Source organism: Rhinatrema bivittatum, chromosome 7, assembly GCF_901001135.1.
Source record: "Rhinatrema bivittatum chromosome 7, aRhiBiv1.1, whole genome shotgun sequence".
NCBI classification, from domain to species: Eukaryota; Metazoa; Chordata; class Amphibia; order Gymnophiona; family Rhinatrematidae; genus Rhinatrema; species Rhinatrema bivittatum.
The window spans coordinates 265,796,301-265,819,251 of record NC_042621.1 but is presented as its reverse complement, the minus strand read 5'-3'; the positions used below and the strand labels follow the sequence as shown (position 1 = coordinate 265,819,251).

At 42.8% G+C, this 22,951-nt stretch overlaps 1 protein-coding gene across 5 annotated transcripts in view; it reads right to left on the bottom strand.

The window, feature by feature from the left end:
- ARMH3 (armadillo like helical domain containing 3) overlaps window positions 1–22,951 on the bottom strand; it is a 791,613-nt gene that overhangs the window by 687,749 nt on the left and 80,913 nt on the right. For all 5 annotated transcript variants that reach the window (XM_029610203.1, XM_029610204.1, XM_029610205.1 and 2 more), the window contains exon 7: window positions 671–745. In XM_029610203.1, coding sequence (XP_029466063.1) covers window positions 671–745 — 75 coding nt within the window. The remainder of the gene's footprint in view (window positions 1–670; window positions 746–22,951) is intronic.

Genomic DNA, 22,951 nt, shown 5'->3' with positions numbered 1-22,951 from the left:
TGTCTATTGTGCATCCAGATTTTTTTTTTTTTCAATCAAGCCATTACATTATACTTTTATTCTTAAACATTGCAAGCAGTAGCTTTAAATATCGTAACGATACTATTAGGAGGAACCACAGAGGACAGTCATTTTTTAATTTCTCCTGAGTCCTTGACTCGTAGATTGACAATGCCAGCTCCAGGGCTGGCATTTAAATTTGTTGCATTAAAAAGTGTGTGTTGGGTGCGATATTAATTCAAAGGAACCAAAAGGTAAAAAAAAAATAAAGATCAAAAAAACAATTAAAAAAAAACAAAGTGCTGGCGGGTCAAGTTAGGAAACGAACGCTCAATTTTAGGAGCGTCAGTTTTCCTAACTGGTGCACAGCCACAGGTTAGGAAAAAACGGACGCTCCTAAAATTGAGCATCCGTTTTCCAAACCCGTGACAGCCACCTCTCCTGGACCAAGGAGGCGCTAGGGATGCAAAATCGTCCCTAGCTCCTCCTTTTAGCGCAACCCCTCATTTGCACTGTGTATCACGTGCCCAGGAGAGGGGGGGGTGTGCGTGTTCTGAAAGCCTGATTGTGTTTATCCTGAACATTCAACTGGCTGTGGAGTCATGAAGATAGGTTTGCAAACTACTGCAGTAAATACTTTTGAGGAAAAAAGATTCCAAATATTTCCTACCTGTAAAATAGCTTCAAATATGCTGTTGATCATAACATATTCTAAGATTGTGTTCTGGCTGATGTTATCTGTTACCTGTATGAAATAAAAACATATTGGTGTCAGCACTATTTTACAATTTCTAATCATCTTTCAATTATACAAACTATTAACTTGCTGAGCCTTTTTCAAACATTAATAAATGCAAAAATCTCTCTAAAGATGCATGATTTTAGTTCCCTATATACACTTTTCTAAGGATCTGCTGATCCTGCACTATAAACCGGAGTGAAGGCAGCTAGCTATACTTTGGTATAAAAAAGCTCTTAAATAAAATAAATAATAAATAAAATGAAGATAAATGTTAACTCTTATTCTATTGTGATCATACTACTACATAGAATGCAGTTAAATAGGACTGGTAGTACTATGTAACCTCATTTTTTCCATCGATAAGCAGACTGAATTAGCCATTAGATGTGAGTGACATAATTTGGTGGCACTGAATGGACTTCTCTCCAAGCTAGTAGAGCTTTGAGTTCTACTGAGCATGTGCCTTGTGAGTCTCCTTGGCACTCCAGGAGAGAGGAGGTGCCAGCATGGCCATTCGGCTAGGGCCTACAATGTTCAAGGGGCCTACTTTTGTTGGGCAAAATGTAAAAAAAAAAGCTAAATATATCTATTTCTAACATGTATAAATAAAAATTTCAATTGTAATTGAAGAATTTGCTAACAAAAAAGCTCATAAAGCCTTCTTAAATAAATAAAAATTATTTGAGAAATTTAGAAAACGATTTCTCTTATTAAGTATCACATCAGGCCTTACATAGAGGCCTACTACTTTCCATAGCTGGCACGGGCCTAATTCCTGCTCTCTCTGGCCCTGCTCCTTGGTCATTTTTTGTACGGTCATAGCACAGACATGATCACTCTCTCCTATATTTTTTCTATAAAAATCCTAAAACCTCATTTAATATATTTTTACTTTAATTTCTTCTTTAAGTTGCCTCACTGCCTCTGCAGCCCCACAACAGTAATTGTCAATGCTATTAAACAAAAAAAAACCTTAACGACAAAATGTGCCCATCTCTTCTACCCTGTCCGGGCAGAAGAAGAAATCAACTATAGTGAGCAGTTTTAAGAGTTGTATCTGTGGGAAGATGATGTCCTTCAAAGATGTCTATGAATTGTGTTAGATGCCTCAGGCCGGATCACAACCAAAAGAGCTGCTAGGCCTGCGGACAGATGTCCCTACACGCGCAGAGATCCAGGGTGTTTTGAATCAAGGAACTGTGTAAATGTCTCCAGAGCCACAGTAGGTCCTCGTTCCATGGTGCAGCCTTGTTTGTCTTACTGAGTAAGGAGTTGAGCAGAAACTCTTCAAAAATTCCCCTATCTGTTCAGGCTGAAGCCGTGGAGTCGAGTTTCACCAGGCACCCTAAATGGCAAAGCGGCATCAATCACAGCCTGCATCTAAAAAACATAAGCATTATAAGTGCAATGCATCAGCTATAGCACTGTGTTATTGATCTGCTCCCCCAGAGGGGAGGAGTTAGCAATCTGGTATCGATCTGGCTACTGGATACTCCTGTAGACAGAGGAGCTAGCATCTGTTATGGATAACCCCGCCAGGAGGGCGGAGTTAGCAATACGTATGGCTTAGCTCCTTCAGAGGGGAGGCGTTAGCAATCTGTTGTAGATCACTCCTCGAGAAGAGAGGGGTAGCAATCTGTTAGTGATGTGACCGCCAGGGAGGCGGAGTTAGTCTTCTGTAGAATGCTGTTTCCCCAAGGAGAGAAGCTAGCGATATGTAATACTCCGTAGGCAGAGTTAGCGATCTGATGTGGTTTGGCTCCCACAGAGTGGCAGTCGGTATGATACCGCTCTGGTAGTGTAAGGAATAAACACTTAGTAGAAATGGTGAATCCTTGGGCCGATGGCAGATGACAGCGCACCCAGGTGGAGATCCTGAGAGGAACCACTGGCTAGGCTGGAGTATTGAGACAAGCACAGATAGTTCTTTATTAGACTGGAAGTTGAACCACCAGAGGTGGCAGTAGTGAGCTGATGTGCCCAGCAGGGCTGAAGTCCCTCAGATACTGGAATTGCGATCTCTGGGTTGCTGAGCTGTAGAGAGAGACTATAGGTAGTGAGTAGACAGGGTATGCTGCATACATAACCAGTAGTAGATGATACACTCACAATTGTAGATATCTGTAATGGCCTCTTAAGCAACAGAGAGTCTTCAGTATATTCAGGAACAGGAGCCATAGGCGAGTACTGGTTCCTATAGGCAGTCTGAAATAAGAACTCACAATAGCTGTGTATGAGATGGCTTCTGGAATAGAAGAGAGTCTTGGAGGGATTTAGGAACATAGGAACTGGTACTCGCTCCACGAGGGCCTATCTCCAATCTGTAATAGTAATTCAAGATATAGGTGTGTGATAGCTTCTGAGATAGAAGAGAGTCTGTAAAGGGGTTTAGGAACATGGGCCCTCATAGAGCAAGTACCGGTTCCTATCTGTAATAGAACTCACAGTGTTCATGTCTGCGATCACTTCCAGGCAGTAAGGAGTCTTCTGAGCATTCAGAAACATAGGCCCTCGAGAAGTGAGTACCGGATCCCGTCTTAGCAATCTGAAATCAAGAAGAGAGAGAGCGGGGCCCCCGAGGAGTGGGTACCCCTAGGAAAGTTTGTAGAGGCAGAGTTTGTAGAGGCAGAGGAGAAAGAATGCCCCTTGCTAACTCGATTCATAGTTGCAAGCAAAGATCTTTTAAGTTGGAAGCGGATGACGTCACTACGGGGGGACGCCCCCGAGGTTCGCACCCTTGCTGGTACAAAGTCTGGAGCGCGCGCGCCCTTATGTCATCAAGAACATGGCGGATCTGCAGCATCAGGCCAGCCCGGGGATTCCAGGGCAAAGAGGCGAGGAGAAGCCGCGGCAGCAACTGTCAGTCAGACCCGAAGGGAGTCGCCACAAAGGTAGAGAGGGTGGAGCAAGGGCGAGAACAGGCACGAACGCAGCACACTGTTGATGTGGCCTTCATTGGCGCCAACAGTATCAGCAATGCACAGTGCATCAACTTGTCCACTGCAATTTCCACCAATGCCAGAGGCACACAGCACATTGAAGAACAGGAGAGGGGGGTCAGGTTGCCCCTGCCACTGTCAATAACCAGGGCATTTACCATGCCTAGACTAGTGGCAGAGGGACTTCACCTGAAGACTACAGACCCAATGACCTCTACACTACCACTCATTTTTAACAGGCCACCTTGCCCTCATGAAGGAGCCCATCCTGGACTTGGAAGAGGATGTTCCACTACCTATGCCAGGCCAGAAGACACACCAGTTTACCACCAATGCATATCCTCTTGAGAAAACACAACAAATAAGACTGATAAAACTCTTACATGCTAGTAAAATATCTCATCTCGGTAACAGACACAGAACCTACCTAACATACTCCCAGGATCTGTAGTAATGCACATAAACGAATCCGCACAAGTTACACCTGTATTATGGAACACACTCAAACAGGAGCAACCCTATCTATGAAAAGGCAACACTATAAATATTAAATCAGGTCCTAAAAACCAATACACCTCTTATTAGGAAAACAGAACTAGCAAGCAGCTATAGATCCCCACACAGAAATAATTGTAAAACTATACTAATAAGCAGAATAAATGTTTCACAACTATGAACAGAATAACATCCAACAATCAAAAACTCATAAAAACTATTAAAATTCTCCAAACACCAATAAAATTTTTCAAAAAAAGCAGACACATCACATAATATTAAATAATTAAAATGGCAGTCAATCAAGAAAAATAAACTTAAAAAGCCACCTTTACTTACCCCCTCCAGCAACTCTCCTACTCCTCTTCCATGCAGGCTGTAGCACACACCAGAAGCAGCAGTAGTGGCTAAGCTCTATACTCATGGTCCTCTTCCTTAGGGCCCATGTCTCTCACACACACACCATATCAGTCATGCCCCCATGACCTGTTTCTGTCTCTCACACACCAATCATCTCCCAAACAGTCTTTGACAAACACACCAGTCACCTTCCTGAACAGTTTCTCTCATGCCATACACACACACAGGCTTCCCACTCCCGTGTTCCACTTACATATATGGGCTTCTCACTCTCATAATCACTTTCTCTTTCTCACACACACTCACCAGTCTCTCACTCCCATGCTTGTTCTCTCCACATGCACAGGCTTCTCATTCCCATAATCACTTTCTTTCTCTCACACACATACACAAACACACACACCAGTCACCTGATCTCTCTCATGCATACACACACACACACACACACACACAGGCTTCCCATTTCCATGTTCTTACATATACAGGCTTCTCCCTCCCATGCTGTGTCTCACACACACCCAGGTTCTCACTCCCATGCTCACTCTCTTCACATGCACAGGCTTCTCATTCCCATAATCACTTTCTCTCTGTTACACACACACACCAGTCTCTCTCTCATTTCCATGCTCGCTCTCCACATGCACAGGCTTCTCATTCCCTGAATCACATTCTCTCTCTCTCACATTCACATACACACCAGTCACACCGTCACCTTACCAACCAGTCTCTCTCTCATACATGCACACACACACAGGCTTCCCACTCCCATGCTCTCTCTCACATAATCAGGCTTCTCACTCCCATGCTTTCTTTCACATACACCCGCACAACACCAGGCTTCTTACTCCCATGCTTTCTCACATACCCAGATTTCTCACTTCCATGCTTTTTCTCTCTCACACACACACACACATCAGTCACATCCCTGACTGTCTCACACTCTCACATACACATCAGTCATCTCCTTGAGCAGTCACTTTCATTGTCTCTCACATATACACATACATCATCTCTCTGACCAGTTTCTCTCAATCACACACATGCTCTCGATCAAATACATTCTCTCACTTACACACAGGCTCTCAATCACACACACATTCTCTCACACGCTGGCTGGCTGCTTCTCTCTCTTTCTCTCACTCACTTCCTCTCTCTCCCCCCATGCCCCGAGCACAAATGGTAGCTGCAGCAGCCTCCTCCTCCAGCCCCCGCAGGCCAAGAAGGAAGAATTCCATCAACCGCGGGAGGCTCATGTTGCTGTCTCCTTTCTCGATTACCGGCTGCTTCAATTGCTCGGGGGCCGATGCTGCAGCGGCCGCTGCTACTTTATCACGTGGCACAGCTCTTTCTTCTTCCCACGCCGCGTATCACTTCCTGTTCCGGGTCCGGGGGGGATGCAGGCGTGGGAAGAAGAAAAGGCCAGCCACGGGTGCCACAGCTTCTTTTTGCACTGCTGTCGTTCCCACTGGGCTTGAACGTGCTGATAGCCCGGTGGCAACGGCAGCAGGGAAGAAAGAGCAGCAGGAGAGACCGGGAGCACGCGACACACCAGCCGGTGCTTGGCGACACACTGGTTGAGAACCGCTGGACAGTAAACAGATTTCTACTTATCCATTGATATCTTGCTTCTTTAAAAGACTTATGGCATGCAAACCCCCGGTACAAAAACCACCTGTTCCGTGGGACCCTGAATATAGTCCTTTCCCAACTAATGAAGCTTGCTTTTGAACCACTGTAGTCAGTTTCTCTAACATACTTGAAATTGAAGGTATTTGTCATTGCAGTGACTTCAGCTAGTACAGTCAACGAACTCCAAGCTCTCATCCACCATCCTATGTATATGCAGTTCTTCTACAGCAGGGTGATTCTCCATACCCAAAGTTTCTCAAAAAGGTTGCCTCAGCTTTACATATCATTCCATCCATATTCCTTCCTTCTTTCCTAGGCCCCAAATGCATGAGGGCAAAAAAGCCCTGCATATTCTGCAGTACAAAAGGACCTTAGCTTATTATAAGAAACAAACTCAGCCACATCAGAAAACCTCCCAACTGTTCATCTCATACAATCCCAACTAAATAGGAGTAGCTGTTGTCAAGCACACCTTGTCTAACTGGGTAGGACTACAAACTCTGTGAAAGCTCATCAAATGAGAACCATGGCTGCTTCTGTTATGCACCTTCAAGAAGTACCTATTGAAGAGATCTGCAAAACTGCAACTTGATCTTCCGCTCATACCTTTACATCATACTACTGTCTTGATAACATCTCAAAAACTGACATTAAATTTGGACAAACAGTTTTGCAAAGTCTGATCTTGCAATAGTCCACTCTCCATAGTGAGGGCCAGGTTGCTTACTAAGTAAACAGACCATTACAGCCATTACTCGCCACATATATCAGCTAATTCAGACTGCTTAATCAATGGAAAAAGCAGAGTTGCTTACCTGTAAACAGGTGTTCTCCCAGGACAGCAGGATGTAATCCTCACATGTGGGTGATGTTACTGGACAGAGCCCTATCACAGAGAACTTTTCTGACAAAGTTTCTAGACCTTTTGACTGGCACACTGAGCATGCCCAGCATGCCATAATCCCTGCAGCCACAGGGGTCTCCCTTCAGTCTCTGTAGTAAAAGGTCCGAGCGTAAAATGAAATAATTAAACCTTTCGGACCCAACTCTGCGGAGTGGCGGGTGGGTTTCGTGAGGACTACATCCTGCTCTCCTGAGAGAACACCTGTTATAGGTAAGCAACTCTACTTTCTCCCAGACAAGCAGGATGGTAGTCCTCACATGTGGGTGATCAGCAAGCTACATGCTGACTCATATTTAACTTGGACCAACAGCATACAACTTGTGCAACAGGCACAATAAACTGGTGTACTGTTGGGAAAAATGAGGCAGCCTGAAAATCACAGCAAATGGATAAGGAATTCCTTGTCCAGGCAGTAATGTGCTGCAAATGTGTGAAGAGAGCGCCATGTTGCAGCTTTACAGATCTGAGCAACCGGTACTGAACGATATAGTGTGCTACTTAGGTTGCCATGGCTCTCACTGAGTGCGCCTTCACTCGTCCCTGGAGAGGAAGGCCTGCTTTCTCATAGCAGAATTCAATATAGTCTGCTAGCCAATTGGAGAGAGTTTGTTTGCCCACTGCAACTCCTGGTTTGTTTTTAATCAAAAGAAACAAAGAATTGGATGGATTTCCTATGGTCTGCAGTGCATAAGAACATAAGAAAATGCCATACTGAATCAGACCAAGGGTCCATCAAGCCCAGCATCCTGTTTCCAACAGTGGCCAATCCAGGCCATAAGAACCTGGCAAGTACCCAAAAACTAAGTCTATTCCATGTTACCATTGCTAATGGCAGTGGCTATTCTCTAAGTGAACTTAATAGCAGGTAATGGACTTCTCCTCCAAGAACTTATCCAATCCTTTTTTAAAATACAGCTATACTAGCTGCACTAACCACATCCTCTGGCAACAAATTCCAGAGTTTAATTGTGCGTTGAGTAAAAAAGAACTTTCTCCGATTAGTTTTAAATGTGCCCCATGCTAACTTCATGGAGTGCCCCCTAGTCTTTCTATTATCCGAAAGAGTAATAACCAATTCACATCTACCCATTCTAGACCTCTCATGATTTTAAACATCTCTATCATATCCCCCCTCAGCCATCTCTTCTCCAAGCTGAAAAGTCCTAACCTCTTTAGTCTTTCCTCATAGGGGAGCTGTTCCATTCCCCTTATTTTGGTAGCCCTTCTCTGTATCTTCTCCATCGCAATTATATCTTTTTTGAGATGCGGAGACCAGAAGTGTACACAGTATTCAAGGTGCAGTCTCACCATGGAGCGATACAGAGGCATTATGACATTTTCTGTTTTATTCACCATTCCCTTTCTAATAATTCCCAACATTCTGTTTGCTTCTTTGACTGCTGCAGCACACTGAACCGATGATTTCAATGTGTTATCCACTATGACGCCTAGATCTATTTCTTGGGTTGTAGCACCTAATATGGAACCTAACATTGTGTAACTATAGCATGGGTTATTTTTCCCTAAATGCATCACCTTGCACTTGTCCACATTAAATTTAATCTGCCTTTTTGATGCCCAATTTTCTAGTCTTACAAGGTCTTCCTGCAATTTATCACAATCTGCTTGTGATTTAACTACTCTGAACAATTTTGTATCATCTGCAAATTTGATTATCTCACTCGTATTTCTTTCCAGATCATTTATAAATATATTAAAAAGTAAGGGTCCCGGGGGGGCGCGCTGACGGCACCAACAGGAATGGCTGGCTGAAGTGAATGCTCCCTGCGGCATCTCACCTAAACAGCCCGAATCGCACTCTTTTCGCCGGAAACAATGCTGCACATACCATCTGATTGTGTGACAAACAGCAGAGATGACATCTAAATGAAAAAATCCGGACCTGGCACAATTCTCCTATATTAAACCGCATGAGAACCTTGAGCGTAGTGCGGAGGAGCAGGCCGCGACCGAAACCCCGGAGCATGATCTCGATCACGCCGCGCCAGCTTCACTGGCAGAACTTACCACACGCGCGGAGCTGCGAGAATGGTTTATCGATTTAAGGAAGGATCTCAAACAACACAAACAGGATCTCATGCTCTCTATCTCCAAGGTAAGAAAAGACCTGGCGGCCGTAGGGCATCGCGTTGATGATCTTGATATTAGAATTGAATACCACGAGGAGGTACTGCACAAAATAGCGGGTGACACGAGTCAGTCACAAGCTGCTATTAAACTTTTGAACAAAAAAGTAGAGGATCTAGAAAATAGATTCCGTCGTAATAACATCCGCATTCGGGGTGTCCCTGAACTTCCCGAATATGCTGACTGCACAGACGTTGTCACAAAAATATTTAATGCAATTCTTCTCCATGCTGATAAGGCGGGTGAAAGCCCACCCTCGGGAACCGTGGCCTTTCATATTTAACAAGCCCACAGGGTACAAGGCCCACGTATTTCTGAACGACCCAGAGACATCTTGACCTGTCTTCAGACATTTCAAGAAAAAACTTTTATTTATAATACTTCTCAGAAACAGCGGGAGCGGCTCTGGGAAAGCCATAAGCTATACATCTTTAATGACCTGGCTGCCTCAACCCTGCGTAAACGCTTTGACCTACGTCCTATCACCTCCATACTTCAGGAAAATAACATACGCTATAGGTGGACATTTCCTTTCGGACTCTCATTCATGGTTAACGGAGTCACATACCGGGTCAGAGATAGGGAGGAGGCGAATGACGCATTCTGTAAGGCTAACTTGCCTCAACCAAAAGTAGCCCTAAACCCCCAGCTAAAATCTGGCAGGGTGCCTGACACTCCCAGATGGCAGCGAGCAGGTAATGCCAAGCGTTTAGAACGCCAGAAAGGCTCACCCAGACCATCTCAAGTGCTCCCCGATCGCTAATGGGAGTGGACACCAAGCGATAGCTAAAAACAACTACTGGGTGCATTCACGCTTTTAATAAGTTAAAAGGTTTCAGCTTTACGATACGAGGCTGTGATCTGTGATTTATTTTGGCTAGAATATGCCGCAGGGATAGCGGCTTTCCCGTTGGTGACAAAGACCCCTGAGATGGGAGGTATCCAAAAGGAGGATACACATGTTTTGGGGAAGGGTAGGGAGGGGGGATTTTCACTCCATTAATGGGTTCCAAAGGAAAGTCCCGAGGACTCTGAGCGGGGTTTGTTCATCGTTCAATCCTAACAGGAGACGCTTATTTAGCATCTTTATGGATGTGATATGGCTTTAAAGATCTGGTCCCTTAATGTTAAGGGACTTAATACACATACAAAGCGTCAGTCCCTACTTAAAGATTTATTACTTCAACATGTGGATATTGCCCTAATCCAAGAAACCCACGTTCGTAAACATCATGAACATCTCTTACAATTCAGAAATTTTCCATCCGCATTTCTCGCAGCCATCACCAAAAACTCCAAGTATGCAGGGGTTGGCATCTTAATAGCTCAAAAAGTAACATTTACCTATAAAGATCACCTTGCTGACCCTATGGGTCGATTTCAGCTGTTAAAACTACAGTTTGATAAGACATTACTTACTATCGTTAATATCTACGCACCCAATGTCGGCCAGAAGGCCTTTCTACAATCCGTGAATGAGGCATTAACAACATTTGCTGAAGGCAATATTATCTGGGGGGGGAGATCACAACCTAGTACGGAACCCGAGGATGGATACCTCCAGCTACCGAACAACAGGGGGATGGACAGTCTCTTCTGAACTTTCTCATCTGATGAATAGCTGGAGTCTGGTGGATATATGGAGACAACGTCACCCCAGTGAGAGGACATACACTTTTTACTCTAATCCTCACAATATTTATTCCAGACTTGATTACTTACTCATTGACAAAAGTCTACAAAATTCAGTGATTGATGTGGACATAGCCACCATCACATGGTCTGACCACGCACTGGTGTCGGCTACACTGATCATCACTGATTCTGACCCAGGTCTTCACTACTGGCGCCTCAGGGAGGATCTTTTGAAATCTAGAGACAATCTCCATGTTATCCAAGATGCTCTCCGTGATTATTTCAACATTAACAAGGGATCAGTACCAGCAACTGGCTCCATCTGGGAATGTTCAAAATTGGTTATCCGCGGACGTCTCATTGCACTTTCTGCAGCACTGAAGAAGACACGAGAAAAGCGACGAACTGAACTGCTTCATTTAATTAACTCTCTAACGCACCAACGTGCCAGGAATCAAGCTCCATCAATATTACAGCAGATTCGGACAGCTCGCTCAGAACTAAACATTATTGACTCCACCCAAATTGCTTATGCCCTTGACAGAACTAAACAACAGTATTTAGAGGGCAATAATAAAGCGGGCCGGATTTTGGCCAGAAAGCTAAAACAACGCATGCTACTTAACAACATCACTAAAATCAAGGATAAACAAGGAACTATCCAAACTAACAGCCGTGACATCAGAAAATGCTTCACACAATTTTACGCCACCCTCTATAGCAAGGATACTAATATATCCCTGGAAGCTATACATCGCTACCTCTCACCAATCACGCTACCAACCTTGACGGAAGCACAACAACATTTTCTGGATGCACCGATCACGATGCTGGAAGTGCAGACCGCAATAAAGGACTTAAAAAGCGGAAAATCTCCAGGTCTTGATGGATTCACAGGGGATTATTATAAACAATGTCAAGTGCAACTTACTGAACCCCTAGTAGATTTTTTCAACAGTTTAATGGAAAATGAACACTTACCCATTCACTCCAATGTTGCCAGCATCACAGTCATTGCAAAACCAGGAAGAGACCCCACTCAGTGTGGATCCTATCGTCCCATTTCCCTTTTAAATATTGATCTTAAGCTGTTTGCTAAAGTTTTAGCTAATCGCTTAAATGTAATTCTAGCTCAGTTGGTACACAAAGATCAGGTTGGTTTTATACCCCAGCGTACAGCAGCTGACAATGTACGAAAAGTTACTGATATTATATGGTGGGCTAAAACTAAACAGATCCCCTTGGTTCTCCTTGCTGTGGACGCCGAAAAAGCCTTCGATCTTGTGCACTGGGATTTCTTATTTGCCACTTTAGACAAAATGCGTTTTGGATCTCGATTCCTTAATTGGATTAAATGCCTCTACCATAACCCAGTGGCTAGGATAAAAGTAAATGGGGATATGGGGACCCTTTTCCTGTACAGCGAGGAACGAGACAGGGATGTCCACTGTCACCCCTTTTATTTGCCCTCTTTTTAGAGCCATTTACTACTCGAGTTCGGACAACAGAGGGGATCGAGGGTGCTACGCTTGGCTCCCTTAACCTCAAATTGTCCCTATTCCCAGACGACATCCTTATGACTCTCACTAATCCTCTTCAATCCTTACATGAAGTCACGGCTGAAATAAGGGCTTTTAGCAATGTGTCTGGCTTCAAAATTAACCTAGATAAAACTGAATTGCTGAATGTATCTGCGGATCCATCCATAATTCAAATGATAAAGAAGAATTATCCATTCAAGGTGGCGCACAAATCTCTTAAATATCTAGGAGTGCATATTGGGCCTGACGTAAAACAGCTATTTACTCTTAACTATATACCCCTGGTAGACAAAATGAAAAGTGATATACAAAAATGGGACAGAGAAGATTTCTCTTGGCTAGGTCAAGTAGCTGTTGTAAAAATGAACCTCTTGCCCAGATTGTTGTACCTGTTTAATACATTACCCATTTATAACAGCAGTGCTTTGTTAAAATCCTGGCAAAAAATCCTGTTTGATTTCATTTGGCGGAGGCGACCACCTAGGGTAACTAAACGGGTACTGCAACAACCCAAGCTCAGAGGGGGGTTAGGAATGCCAAACTTAGAAAAATATTATGCAGCGGTACAACTCACTGCCATCATTGATATACATAGATCATTGTATGTGAAACAGTGGGTGCAATTTGAAGAATTTTTGTTAGGAGGGTGTCCTCTCAGGGCAATCTTCTGGCAACCGCGTGACACTTGGCCTCCTATACGGACATTGACCATGGCTTTAGATACCACTCTCAAAATTTGGACTAAATGGAAAGTACACCTTGTAGGAGCTAGAACTTACTTTTATTCTACTCCTCTTTATTATAATACTCTTTTCCCAGCGGGACGAGACAATAGATCATTCCATGGTTGGAGACAGAAAGGTATCCTCAGGGTGGAACATTTATTTTACGGGGGCTCTCTTATGTCCTGGATAGATTACACTTCCATGGAAGGATTTTCTAGCGGGAAGTCAGATTATTCACTTTTTGAGGACGCCTTCCATTTCTAAATCATTAGCATTGGGTAAAACTATGTTTGAACACTTATGTGAGGATGCTGACAGAAAGAGAGGTATGATATCTAAACTATATGATTTACTGTTGGGATTAGAACCGCAACCTTATAGTCATATGCTGAAATGGGAACAAGACTTGGGACATACCATTAGTACTGAAAACTGGATACAAATTTATACCTCAGCTCGCAGCTGTTCCGTGTCTGCCACCATGCAGGAGAATTGTTATAAGCTTATAACACGGTGGTACCTCACACCAAGTACCCTGCACCTGAGATATACAGATGTCAGTGATAGATGCTGGAGAGGCTGTAGCCACTTAGGTACCTTCCTACACATGTGGTGGCTCTGTGATAAAATCTATCCTCTCTGGCAGCAAGTGGCGAATTGGACGGAGCACATATTAGAACTGCAGGGCCTTCTAGACCCGGGCTTTATGCTGCTTCACCTGCCACATAAACCCTTGGAGACGACACACAAAACTTTTTACCAACAAGTCTTTATTGCCACACGGCTCACTATTGCGATTTTTTGGAAACAAGACAAGACACCATCACTAGCAATGGTACAACAAAAGGTACATTATTATTGCAAAATGGCAGCCATAACAGCGGAATTACATAATTCTTCATCCAAGTTCCGAGTCGTGTGGTCTCCTTATCTGCAATGGGAAGCAAGACAAGCTAGAACATAATTTTTTTCCCACAATGATGATTGCCATGGGCATCCAAAAGAGCTAAACGGGATACATTATTCATCCAGGACTAACGGTGACTCCTTACGGGCTTTTGATTTACTACTTCATCTTACAACCCTATCTCATTATTTTCTCTGGTTTTCGCTGTTTTTGGAAGGACTCATGGAGGAGGGGGGAGGGGGGTGTAGAGGGATAATTTGGGAACTATCGATGACACGTACATGTACATTGCTGTATCTACTACGTTTGGTTACTCTTTCATGCTGTTCATGTCCATATTCATTACGTTTACCTTTATTTTGTATGTTTCTCTTTTGAAATACTAATAAAATATAAATTGGAAAAAAAAAAAGTAAGGGTCCCAATACAGATCCCTGAGGCACTCCACTGCCCACTCCCTTCCACTGAGAAAATTGTCCATTTAATCTTACTCTCTGTTTCCTGTCTTTTAGCCAGTTTGCAATCCATGAAAGGACATCGCCACCTATCCCATGACTTTTTACTTTTCCTACAAGTCTCTCATGAGGAACTTTGTCAAACGCCTTCTGAAAATCCAAGTATACTATATCTACCGGTTCACCTCTATCCACATGTTTATCAACTCCTTCAAAAAAAGTGAAGCAGATTTGTGAGGCAAGACTTGCCTTGGGTAAAGCCATGCTGACTTTGTTCCATTAAACCATGTCTTTCTATATGTTCTGAGATTTTGATGTTTAGAACACTTTCCACTATTTTTCCTGGCACTGAAGTCAGGCTAACCAGTCTGTAGTTTCCCGGATCGCCCCTGGAGCCCTTTTTAAATATTGGGGTTACATTAGCCATCCTCCAGTCTTCAGGTACAATGGATGATTTTAATGGTAGGTTACAAATTTTTGCTAATCTTTATTTATTTATTTGAAGTTTTTTATATACCGACATTCGTTTAGTAACATCATGTCGGTTTACAGTTAACAATGTTTCGCATCAACGCTAGAAAAACAGAGATTAGCAGCAGTGCTTTACAATTAATGTTCAACTTAGGAGAATGACAGTCAACAATGTTTCATAACAATGCTAAGAGAAAGCGAAAAACAGAGTAATTCATTTATTTAACATTTTTATATACCGCAATTCATGTAGCAAAGTTACATATCATTTCGGTTTACATTAAAACAATAATAAGCATATACGAATGCAACTACATTACAACAGGGGAGTGAACTAGGATAAGAGGGGAAAAAATCTGATGTATGTTGAAATGAGGAAACAAATACTTGTTTAGATTTTAATCAAATGCTTGGTCGATGATCTGATTCAACTGAGGGAGACTAAGAAATTAATCAAGTTGGCAAAAAGTCAAGCAGAAGAGAGGATTGCCAAGGAGATAAAATATGGTGACAAAACATTTTTCAGATACATCAGCGAAAAGAGAAAAGTCCAAAGTGGTATAGTGAAATTGAAAGGTGGAAATGATCAATGTGTGGAGGGAGACGAAGAAATGGCAGAAATATTAAACGAATACTTCAGCTCTGTGTTCACTAAAGAAGACCCTGGAGAAGGACCATCTCTACACAACAAGAAACTGGAGGGAAGCGGAACAGAGGAAAATCCATTTACAGTAGATAATGTATGGGAAGAGCTAAAGAATCTGAAAGTGGACAAAGCCATGGGGCCTGATGGGATTCATCCAAGGATACTGAGGGAGCTCAGAGATGTGCTGGCGGGACCGCTGTGCGACCTGTTCAATAGATCCCTAGAAACGGGAGTGGTGCCGAGAGATTGGAGAAGAGCGGTGGTGGTCCCTCTTCACAAGAATGGGAACAGAGAGGAGGCTGGTAACTACAGACCAGTTAGCCTCACTTCAGTGGTGGGAAAAGTAATGGAGTCACTGTTGAAAGAGAGAATAGTGAACTATCTACAGTCCGGAGAATTGATGGACCAGAGGCAGCATGGATTCACCAGAGGAAGATCCTGTCAGACAAATCTGATTGACTTTTTTGACTGGGTAACCAAGGAATTGGATAGAGGAAGAGCACTCGATATCATATACTTGGATTTCAGCAAAGCTTTTGATACGGTTCCGCACAGGAGACTGGTGAATAAAACGAGAAGCTTGGGAGTGAGTGCCGAGGTGGTGACCTGGATTGCAAATTGGTTGACGGACAGAAGACAACGTGTGATGGTAAATGGAACCTTCTCTGAAGAGAGAGCAGTTTTAAGTGGTGTACCGCAAGGATCGGTGTTGGGACCGGTCCTGTTCAATATCTTTGTGAGCGACATTGCGGACAGGATAGAAGGTAAGGTTTGTCTTTTTGCGGATGACACTAAGATCTGCAACAGAGTGGACACGCCGGAAGGAGTGGAGAGAATGAGACGGGATCTAAGGAAACTGGAAGAGTGGTCAAAGATATTGCAGCTGAGATTCAATGCCAAGAAGTGCAAAGTCATGCATATGGGGAGTGGAAATCCGAATGAACTGTATTCGATGGGGGGGGAAAGGCTGATGTGCACGGAGCAGGAGAGGGACCTTGGGGTGATGGTGTCTAATGATCTGAAGTCGGCGAAACAATGCGACAAGGCGATAGCTAAAGCCAGAAGAATGCTGGGCTGCATAGAGAGAGGAATATCGAGTAAGAAAAGGGAAGTGATTATTCCCTTGTACAGGTCCTTGGTGAGGCCTCACCTGGAGTACTGTGTTCAGTTCTGGAGACCGTACCTTCAAAAAGACAAAGACAAGATGGAGGCGGTACAGAGAAGGGCGACCAGGAAGGTGGAGGATCTTCATCGGATGACGTACGAGGAGAGATTGAAGAATCTAAATATGTACACCCTGGAGGAAAGGAGGAGCAGAGGTGATATGATACAGACTTTCAGATACTTGAAAGGTGTTAATGATCAAAAGACAACAACAAACCTTTTCCGAAGGAAAAAAATCAGCAGAACCAGGGGTCACGATTTGAAGCTCCAGGGAGGAAGATTCAGAACCAATGTCAGGAAGTATTTCTTCACGGAGAGGGTGGTGGATGCCTGGAATGCCCTTCCGGAGGATGTGGTGAAGACCAGAACTGTGAAGGACTTCAAAGGGGCGTGGGATAAACACTGTGGATCCATAAAGTCAAGAGGCTGCCAATGAAGAGTGGGTGACTCGCCAGAATGATGGCTACTGCCTGGAGTCAATACCCTTATTAAATAAACATACACAGGCTTACGGTGACTCCAACATCGCTCTAAGCTTCAACAGCAAGAGGAAATGTGGAAAAAAGGATTCACACTCACAAAGAGGGGAGTAGCTGGCTTGTTACGGCGGTTACTACCCCAAATCAAATAAGCCTGATACTTCACTTTCAATGCATATACAGCAAAGTTCTCTGATTCAACGGCAGGGGAGAAGAAAAACTGATACTTCACACATCCAGCAGAGCTCTCTGCTTCAACGGCAGGGGAGAAGAAAAGAGGGTTCGCACTCACAAAGCGGGGAGTAGCTGGCTTGTTACGGCGGTTACTACCCCAAACCAAATGTGCCTGATACTTCACTTTCGATGCACATCCAGCATGGCTCTCTGCTTCAACGGCATGGGAGAAGACTTATACGTCACACATATCCAGCATAGCTCCCTGCTTCAACGGCAGGGGAGAAGAAAAACAACCAATAAGGGCTAATAACATAGTCTGGGTAAAACAAATAAGCATGGGTGCAGCTTGCTTATTGCGGCGGCTACTACCCCTAACGAATCAAGCTAGATATTTCACTTGGATGCAGCTCCATCACTGCTCTCTACATTAAAGGTGGGGGTGGAAGGGAAATAGAACCAAGAGCTAAGAGAAACAGATAAGTATGAGAGAAAATATGTGTGAAGCTTGCTGGGCAGACTAGATGGGCCATTTGGTCTTCTTCTGCCGTCATTTCTATGTTTCTATATATATGAATAGCCAGGTTTTTAGTCTCTTTTTGAAAGTGTTCGGGCATTGTTCTTGCCTTAGTTCTGATGGTATGGAGTTCCATTCTGCGGGGCCTGCTTTGGATAAAGCTCTTTTGTTTAGAGATGATTTGATTGGTGGAGCGAAGAGAGAGTTTCTATATGCTTTTCTTACCGGTCTTGATGGTAATTGCAGTTGAAAAGGTATATTGATGTCCAGAGGAATGAGGTTGTGTATGGATTTGTGTATGATAGTTAACACTTTGTAAGTGATTCTATATTTAATTGGGAGCCAGTGTAGATTTTTCAATAAAGGTGTAATATGTTCTCTTTTTTTGGTCTTCGATAGAATTCTTGCTGATGCATTTTGGAGCATTTGTAAGGGTTTAATGGTATTAGTTGGGAGGCCGAGTAGAAGAGAATTACAGTAGTCGATTTTTGAGAAGATAATTGCCTGAAGAACTGTACGATAGTCTTGGAAACAGAGGAGCGGTCTGATTCGTTTTAGTATTTGTAGTTTAAAGAACCCTTCTTTTGTGGTATTATTAATGAATTTTTTTAGATTTAATTGTTTGTCTAGGATGACTCCAAGGTTTCAGACTTGAGCTGAAAAGGATGGTTGATTGTTGTTATAGTTGGATATCGTAGGTTTATCGTCTTGTGTTATCAAAAGTATTTCCGTCTTGTTGGTATTGAGAATTAGGTTAAGGCTCATTAGCAGGTTGTTGATGGATTGGAGGCATTTGTTCCAGAATTCTAGGGTATTTTGTAGAGAAACTGTAATTGGTATGAAAATTTGCACATCATCTGCATATATGTAGTATATTAGTTTTAGCTTAGAGAGGAGCTGGCAGAGTGGAAGAAGATAAATGTTGAAAAGGGTGGGGGATAGTGAAGAGCCTTGGGGAACTCCTAGAGATGCGCAGACTGGGTGTGATTCATAATTGTTGATTTTGACTTTGTAGAATCTGTTGTGCAAGAAAGATTTGAACCAATTAAAGACTGTGCCTTTGATTCCGATGTCGGTTAGTCTGTCCATGAGAATTGCGTGGTTTACCGTGTCGAACGCGGCTGATAGATCAAGGAGGATGAGTAATCCTGGTTGTTTTTTATTAAGGTTCCAGAGGATGGTGTCTGTTAAAGAGATTAATAGTGCTTCGGTGTTTCGTGATTTTCGAAAGCCGAACTGTGAATGTGCTAGAATATTGTTGTCTTCCAAGTATTCTGAGAGTTGTTTATTAACTATTTTTTCTAGAATTTTAGAGATGAAGGGGAGTTTAGCAATTGGGCGATAATTGGCTGGGTCGTCTGGGGATAGGTTTGGTTTTTTCAACAGTGGTTTTAGAATAGCGAGTTTTAGAGAGACTGGAACTACTCCTTGTATTAGTGAGCAATTAATCAAATCAGAGATTGGTTTGGCTTTGGTTTCCGATATGGAGATGAGTAAGTTAGGGGGAATTGAATCTGAAGGATGAGAGGCCGGTTTTATTTTTTTTAGTACTGATTCAATCTCTAATGATGATGTCAAATCAAAGGATTCCAGGCTTGAGTTCTGTGGAGTATAGGTGGTGTGGTTTGGTGGAGGAATAGGAGTATTCTTAGCTTTTAGTGGATTGATCAGGTCGGAGATTTTTTTCTTGAAGTAGTTTGCTAGTTCTGAAGCTTTGGTAGCTGCTTGATCGTCTGAGATGGTAGTAGGGGGGGGTTTGGTGAGAGATGAGACGATGGTGAATAATGCTCTAGGGTCAAATATGAAGTGGTGAATTTTCTGTGAGAAAAAATTTCTTTTTGTTTGTAGGATGGAAATCCGGTAGCGGTGCATGAAAGCTTTGTGGGTTTCCAGGTTAGATGGTGATGGACTTTTACGCCATGCATGTTCTTTTTTTCTAAGTTCTTGTTTTAGTGTTCTTAGTTGAGGGGTGTACCATGGTTTCCTGTTATTCGTGTTAGATTGGATTGTTTTTGTGGTTAGTGGGCAGGTTTGGTCTGCAACATTTTTGGTTATTTCGTTCCATGATGTAGTAGCAGAATTAGCATCTGAGAGGTTTAATTTGAATAGTGCTGTGGAAAGATGTTGGCTGAGAGTTTCTGCATTGCACAATTTCCTATATTGTATTGAGGTTTTTTGTGTTAGTTGGTTGATAGGTTGGATGAATTTTAATGTTGTAGAGATCAATCGGTGGTCCGACCAAGGGATTGGAGAGCAGTTCGTAGATGAAGTCGAGATAAGGTTTTCATTAATGAAAATTAAATCTAGAGTGTGACCTGCCTTATGTGTCGGGTCATTAATGATTTGTTTGAAACCCATAAATTTGAGTGTGTTAAGAAAAGTTTTACAGCTGGAGGATTGAGGGGTTTTGTCTACATGGAGGTTGAAATCTCCCATTATTACAGCGGGAGTGTCTGAGTTGATGTGTTTGGCTATTAGTTCAATTAAAGAGGATGGGTCTGATTCTAGTTTTCCTGGGGGTGCATATATCAGGCATATTTGAAGGTGTTTAGATTTGAATATTGCTAATTCTAGGGAGGTTGAAGAGTTTGTTAGTTGAATGGTTAGACCTAGTTCTTTTTTTGCTGCTAGTAGTAGACCTCCACCTCTTTTTTTTTTTATGTCTGGGAATAGAGAATATGTCGTAAATGTTTATGGGGAGTTGGTTAATTAGTGCCGGGTCTTCAGGTTTTAGCCAGGATTCTGTAATAGCGCAGCAGTCTGGATTTGTTTCTATTAAATAATCATTAAGGAGATGAGATTTTTTTGGGAGAGATTGTGCATTAAGTAAGGTTAAGGATAGAAGTGAAAGTCCTAGTAGTTGGTTCATTGGTGATGTTATGATTGGTATAATTCTTTTTTGTTGGAGTTTGGGAGTATTAAGGTTTTTTATGAGGTTTCTTCGTTGGGTGTGGATGATTGGGATAGCAAAAATGTGCATGATGTAAAGAATTTGGATGAGTGTTGGAGTGGATAATATTATTTTGGGAGTTCAGTGTTTGTTTAGGTGAGTGTTGGAGTGGTTTTGAGTGGAGTTGGATATATATGGAATAGTGTTGGTGAAGTCTGTATGAGTATAAGGGGAAGTTAGTTTTTTGGTGTGTGTTTGTGTGTATGTAGGCGTGTTTGAGATTTTTTATATGAGTGTTGTGATTGATTTAATGGTTGTTAGTAGTGTTTCGTTGAATGCTGGAGAAGTCTGAGTGGTGATTTATGAGAATTAGGAGAAGGTTAGTAAAGAAATTAGAGGTATTACTAAAGTTAATAGAGATGCTTACTGATTTTGGCACGTTATTCTTGGAGTTATTCGGGATTTTGTTGTTGTTGTGGTGGTTGTATTAAAAGGAGCAAGGTTTAAGAGATGGGTTGTAATGGAAAGTTTGTGCTGATCTTCTTTGTTGTCTTTTGCTGTTCCAAGGGGCTGCATGAAGGGGCGCACAAAGGGGCAGGCCCCTTTGTTGCGCTCCTTCGGCGCGCGGCGCCTGGGAGCACGCCTGTTTTTAAATTGTTGATCGATCGCGTCGCGTGAGATCAGCTGTGTGCCCTTCGCCGTGCATACGTCAGGTCGCGGTGGGAGGGCCTGTCCGGCGAATAATAAATGATAATGCAAACGGGGGGGAGTTAACTAAATAAACTAGCATTAAATGGTTAGTAACAATGATTAATTAAAGGAAACATATTTATAGAGATATTATTGGAAGTACTTTAGAGAGCGCAGCGACTAGTACAAAATTTACAGAACTTAATCGTGTGGTGAATGCATGGAGGGGCAAGGAAAAAAATAAGGAAAAATGCATGGCAGATTGCAGAAGTATTAAATCTTTAAAGGAGGGAGCATTTCAAGAGAGGGAAGTCAAGGTCGTAGGGATATGACAAGTAGCACATTGCGAAAGGGGGCTCAGAAGGGGGCTCAGGTGGTCTGAAATTTCATTTTTTAGTTCCTTCAGAACTCTGGGGTGTATATCATCCGGTCCAGGTGATTTACTACTCTTCAGTTTGTCAATCAGGTCTACCACATCTTCTAGGTTCACCGTGATTTGATTCAGTCCATCTGTCCACAGCTTGGGCATCGATGAACATCGTGTGTTGAGCCGAAGCACAACACACAGACATCATGTGGGTCTGTAATTGACATCGTACGTGGACACTCCGGGCATTTTCTAAAGCCCGTAGCCATGTTACAAAAAAGGGCCACGAAAATGGTCATTGGCCAGCAGAAACAGAGGGTAAGGTAGCCAGAACAGGCCGAAAAACGGTGGAATTTACTCACCAAACATCGAGGAAAACGATATCGCAATGGGAGACCCCCTATGAGGGAACTTTTTGTGAAGAAAACTTCCAAGTTTTTCCATGAGGAAAAGTAGTGAGAAAATTCTCACAGAGCTCCTAACTGCAAGGCAAATTGCAGCGCGGGAAAAAAAGAGACTGAAGGGAGACCCCTGTGGCTATAGGGATTATGGCATGCTCAGTGTGCCAGTCAAAAGTTCTAGAAACTTTGACAGAAAAGTTTTCCGTGATAGGACTCCGTCCAGTGACGTCACCCACATGTGAGGACTACCATCCTGCTTGTTTACTATAAACTGTGTTTTCCATAGATAGCATGTTGAATGAGTCATGGCTTACCCACCCCTCTCCCTGGCGAGATTAGCTCTGGTATGAACTAAGAAGACTCAGAAGCCAGCGCCTGCACAGGAACTCTCATACATGCTCAATAGTGCTCAAAGTCATACTAGTTTGAAGAGATGAGTCCGTTTAGTGCCACTGGATGATGTCACCCGCATGTAAAGCCTAATTCATCCTATCTATGGAAAACAGCTTTACAGTAAGCAAACTCACTTTTATAATGCAAGTCTGTTTAAAAAAAAAAGTTTGTTCTTCAAGCATTGCTTTAATCTAGTAATAAAATAAATCAGTCTTTTCAGGAATTAAGCCAGAAAATATTACCTTTTTAATCAATCATTGAAAAAGTCTAGGGCTCCAA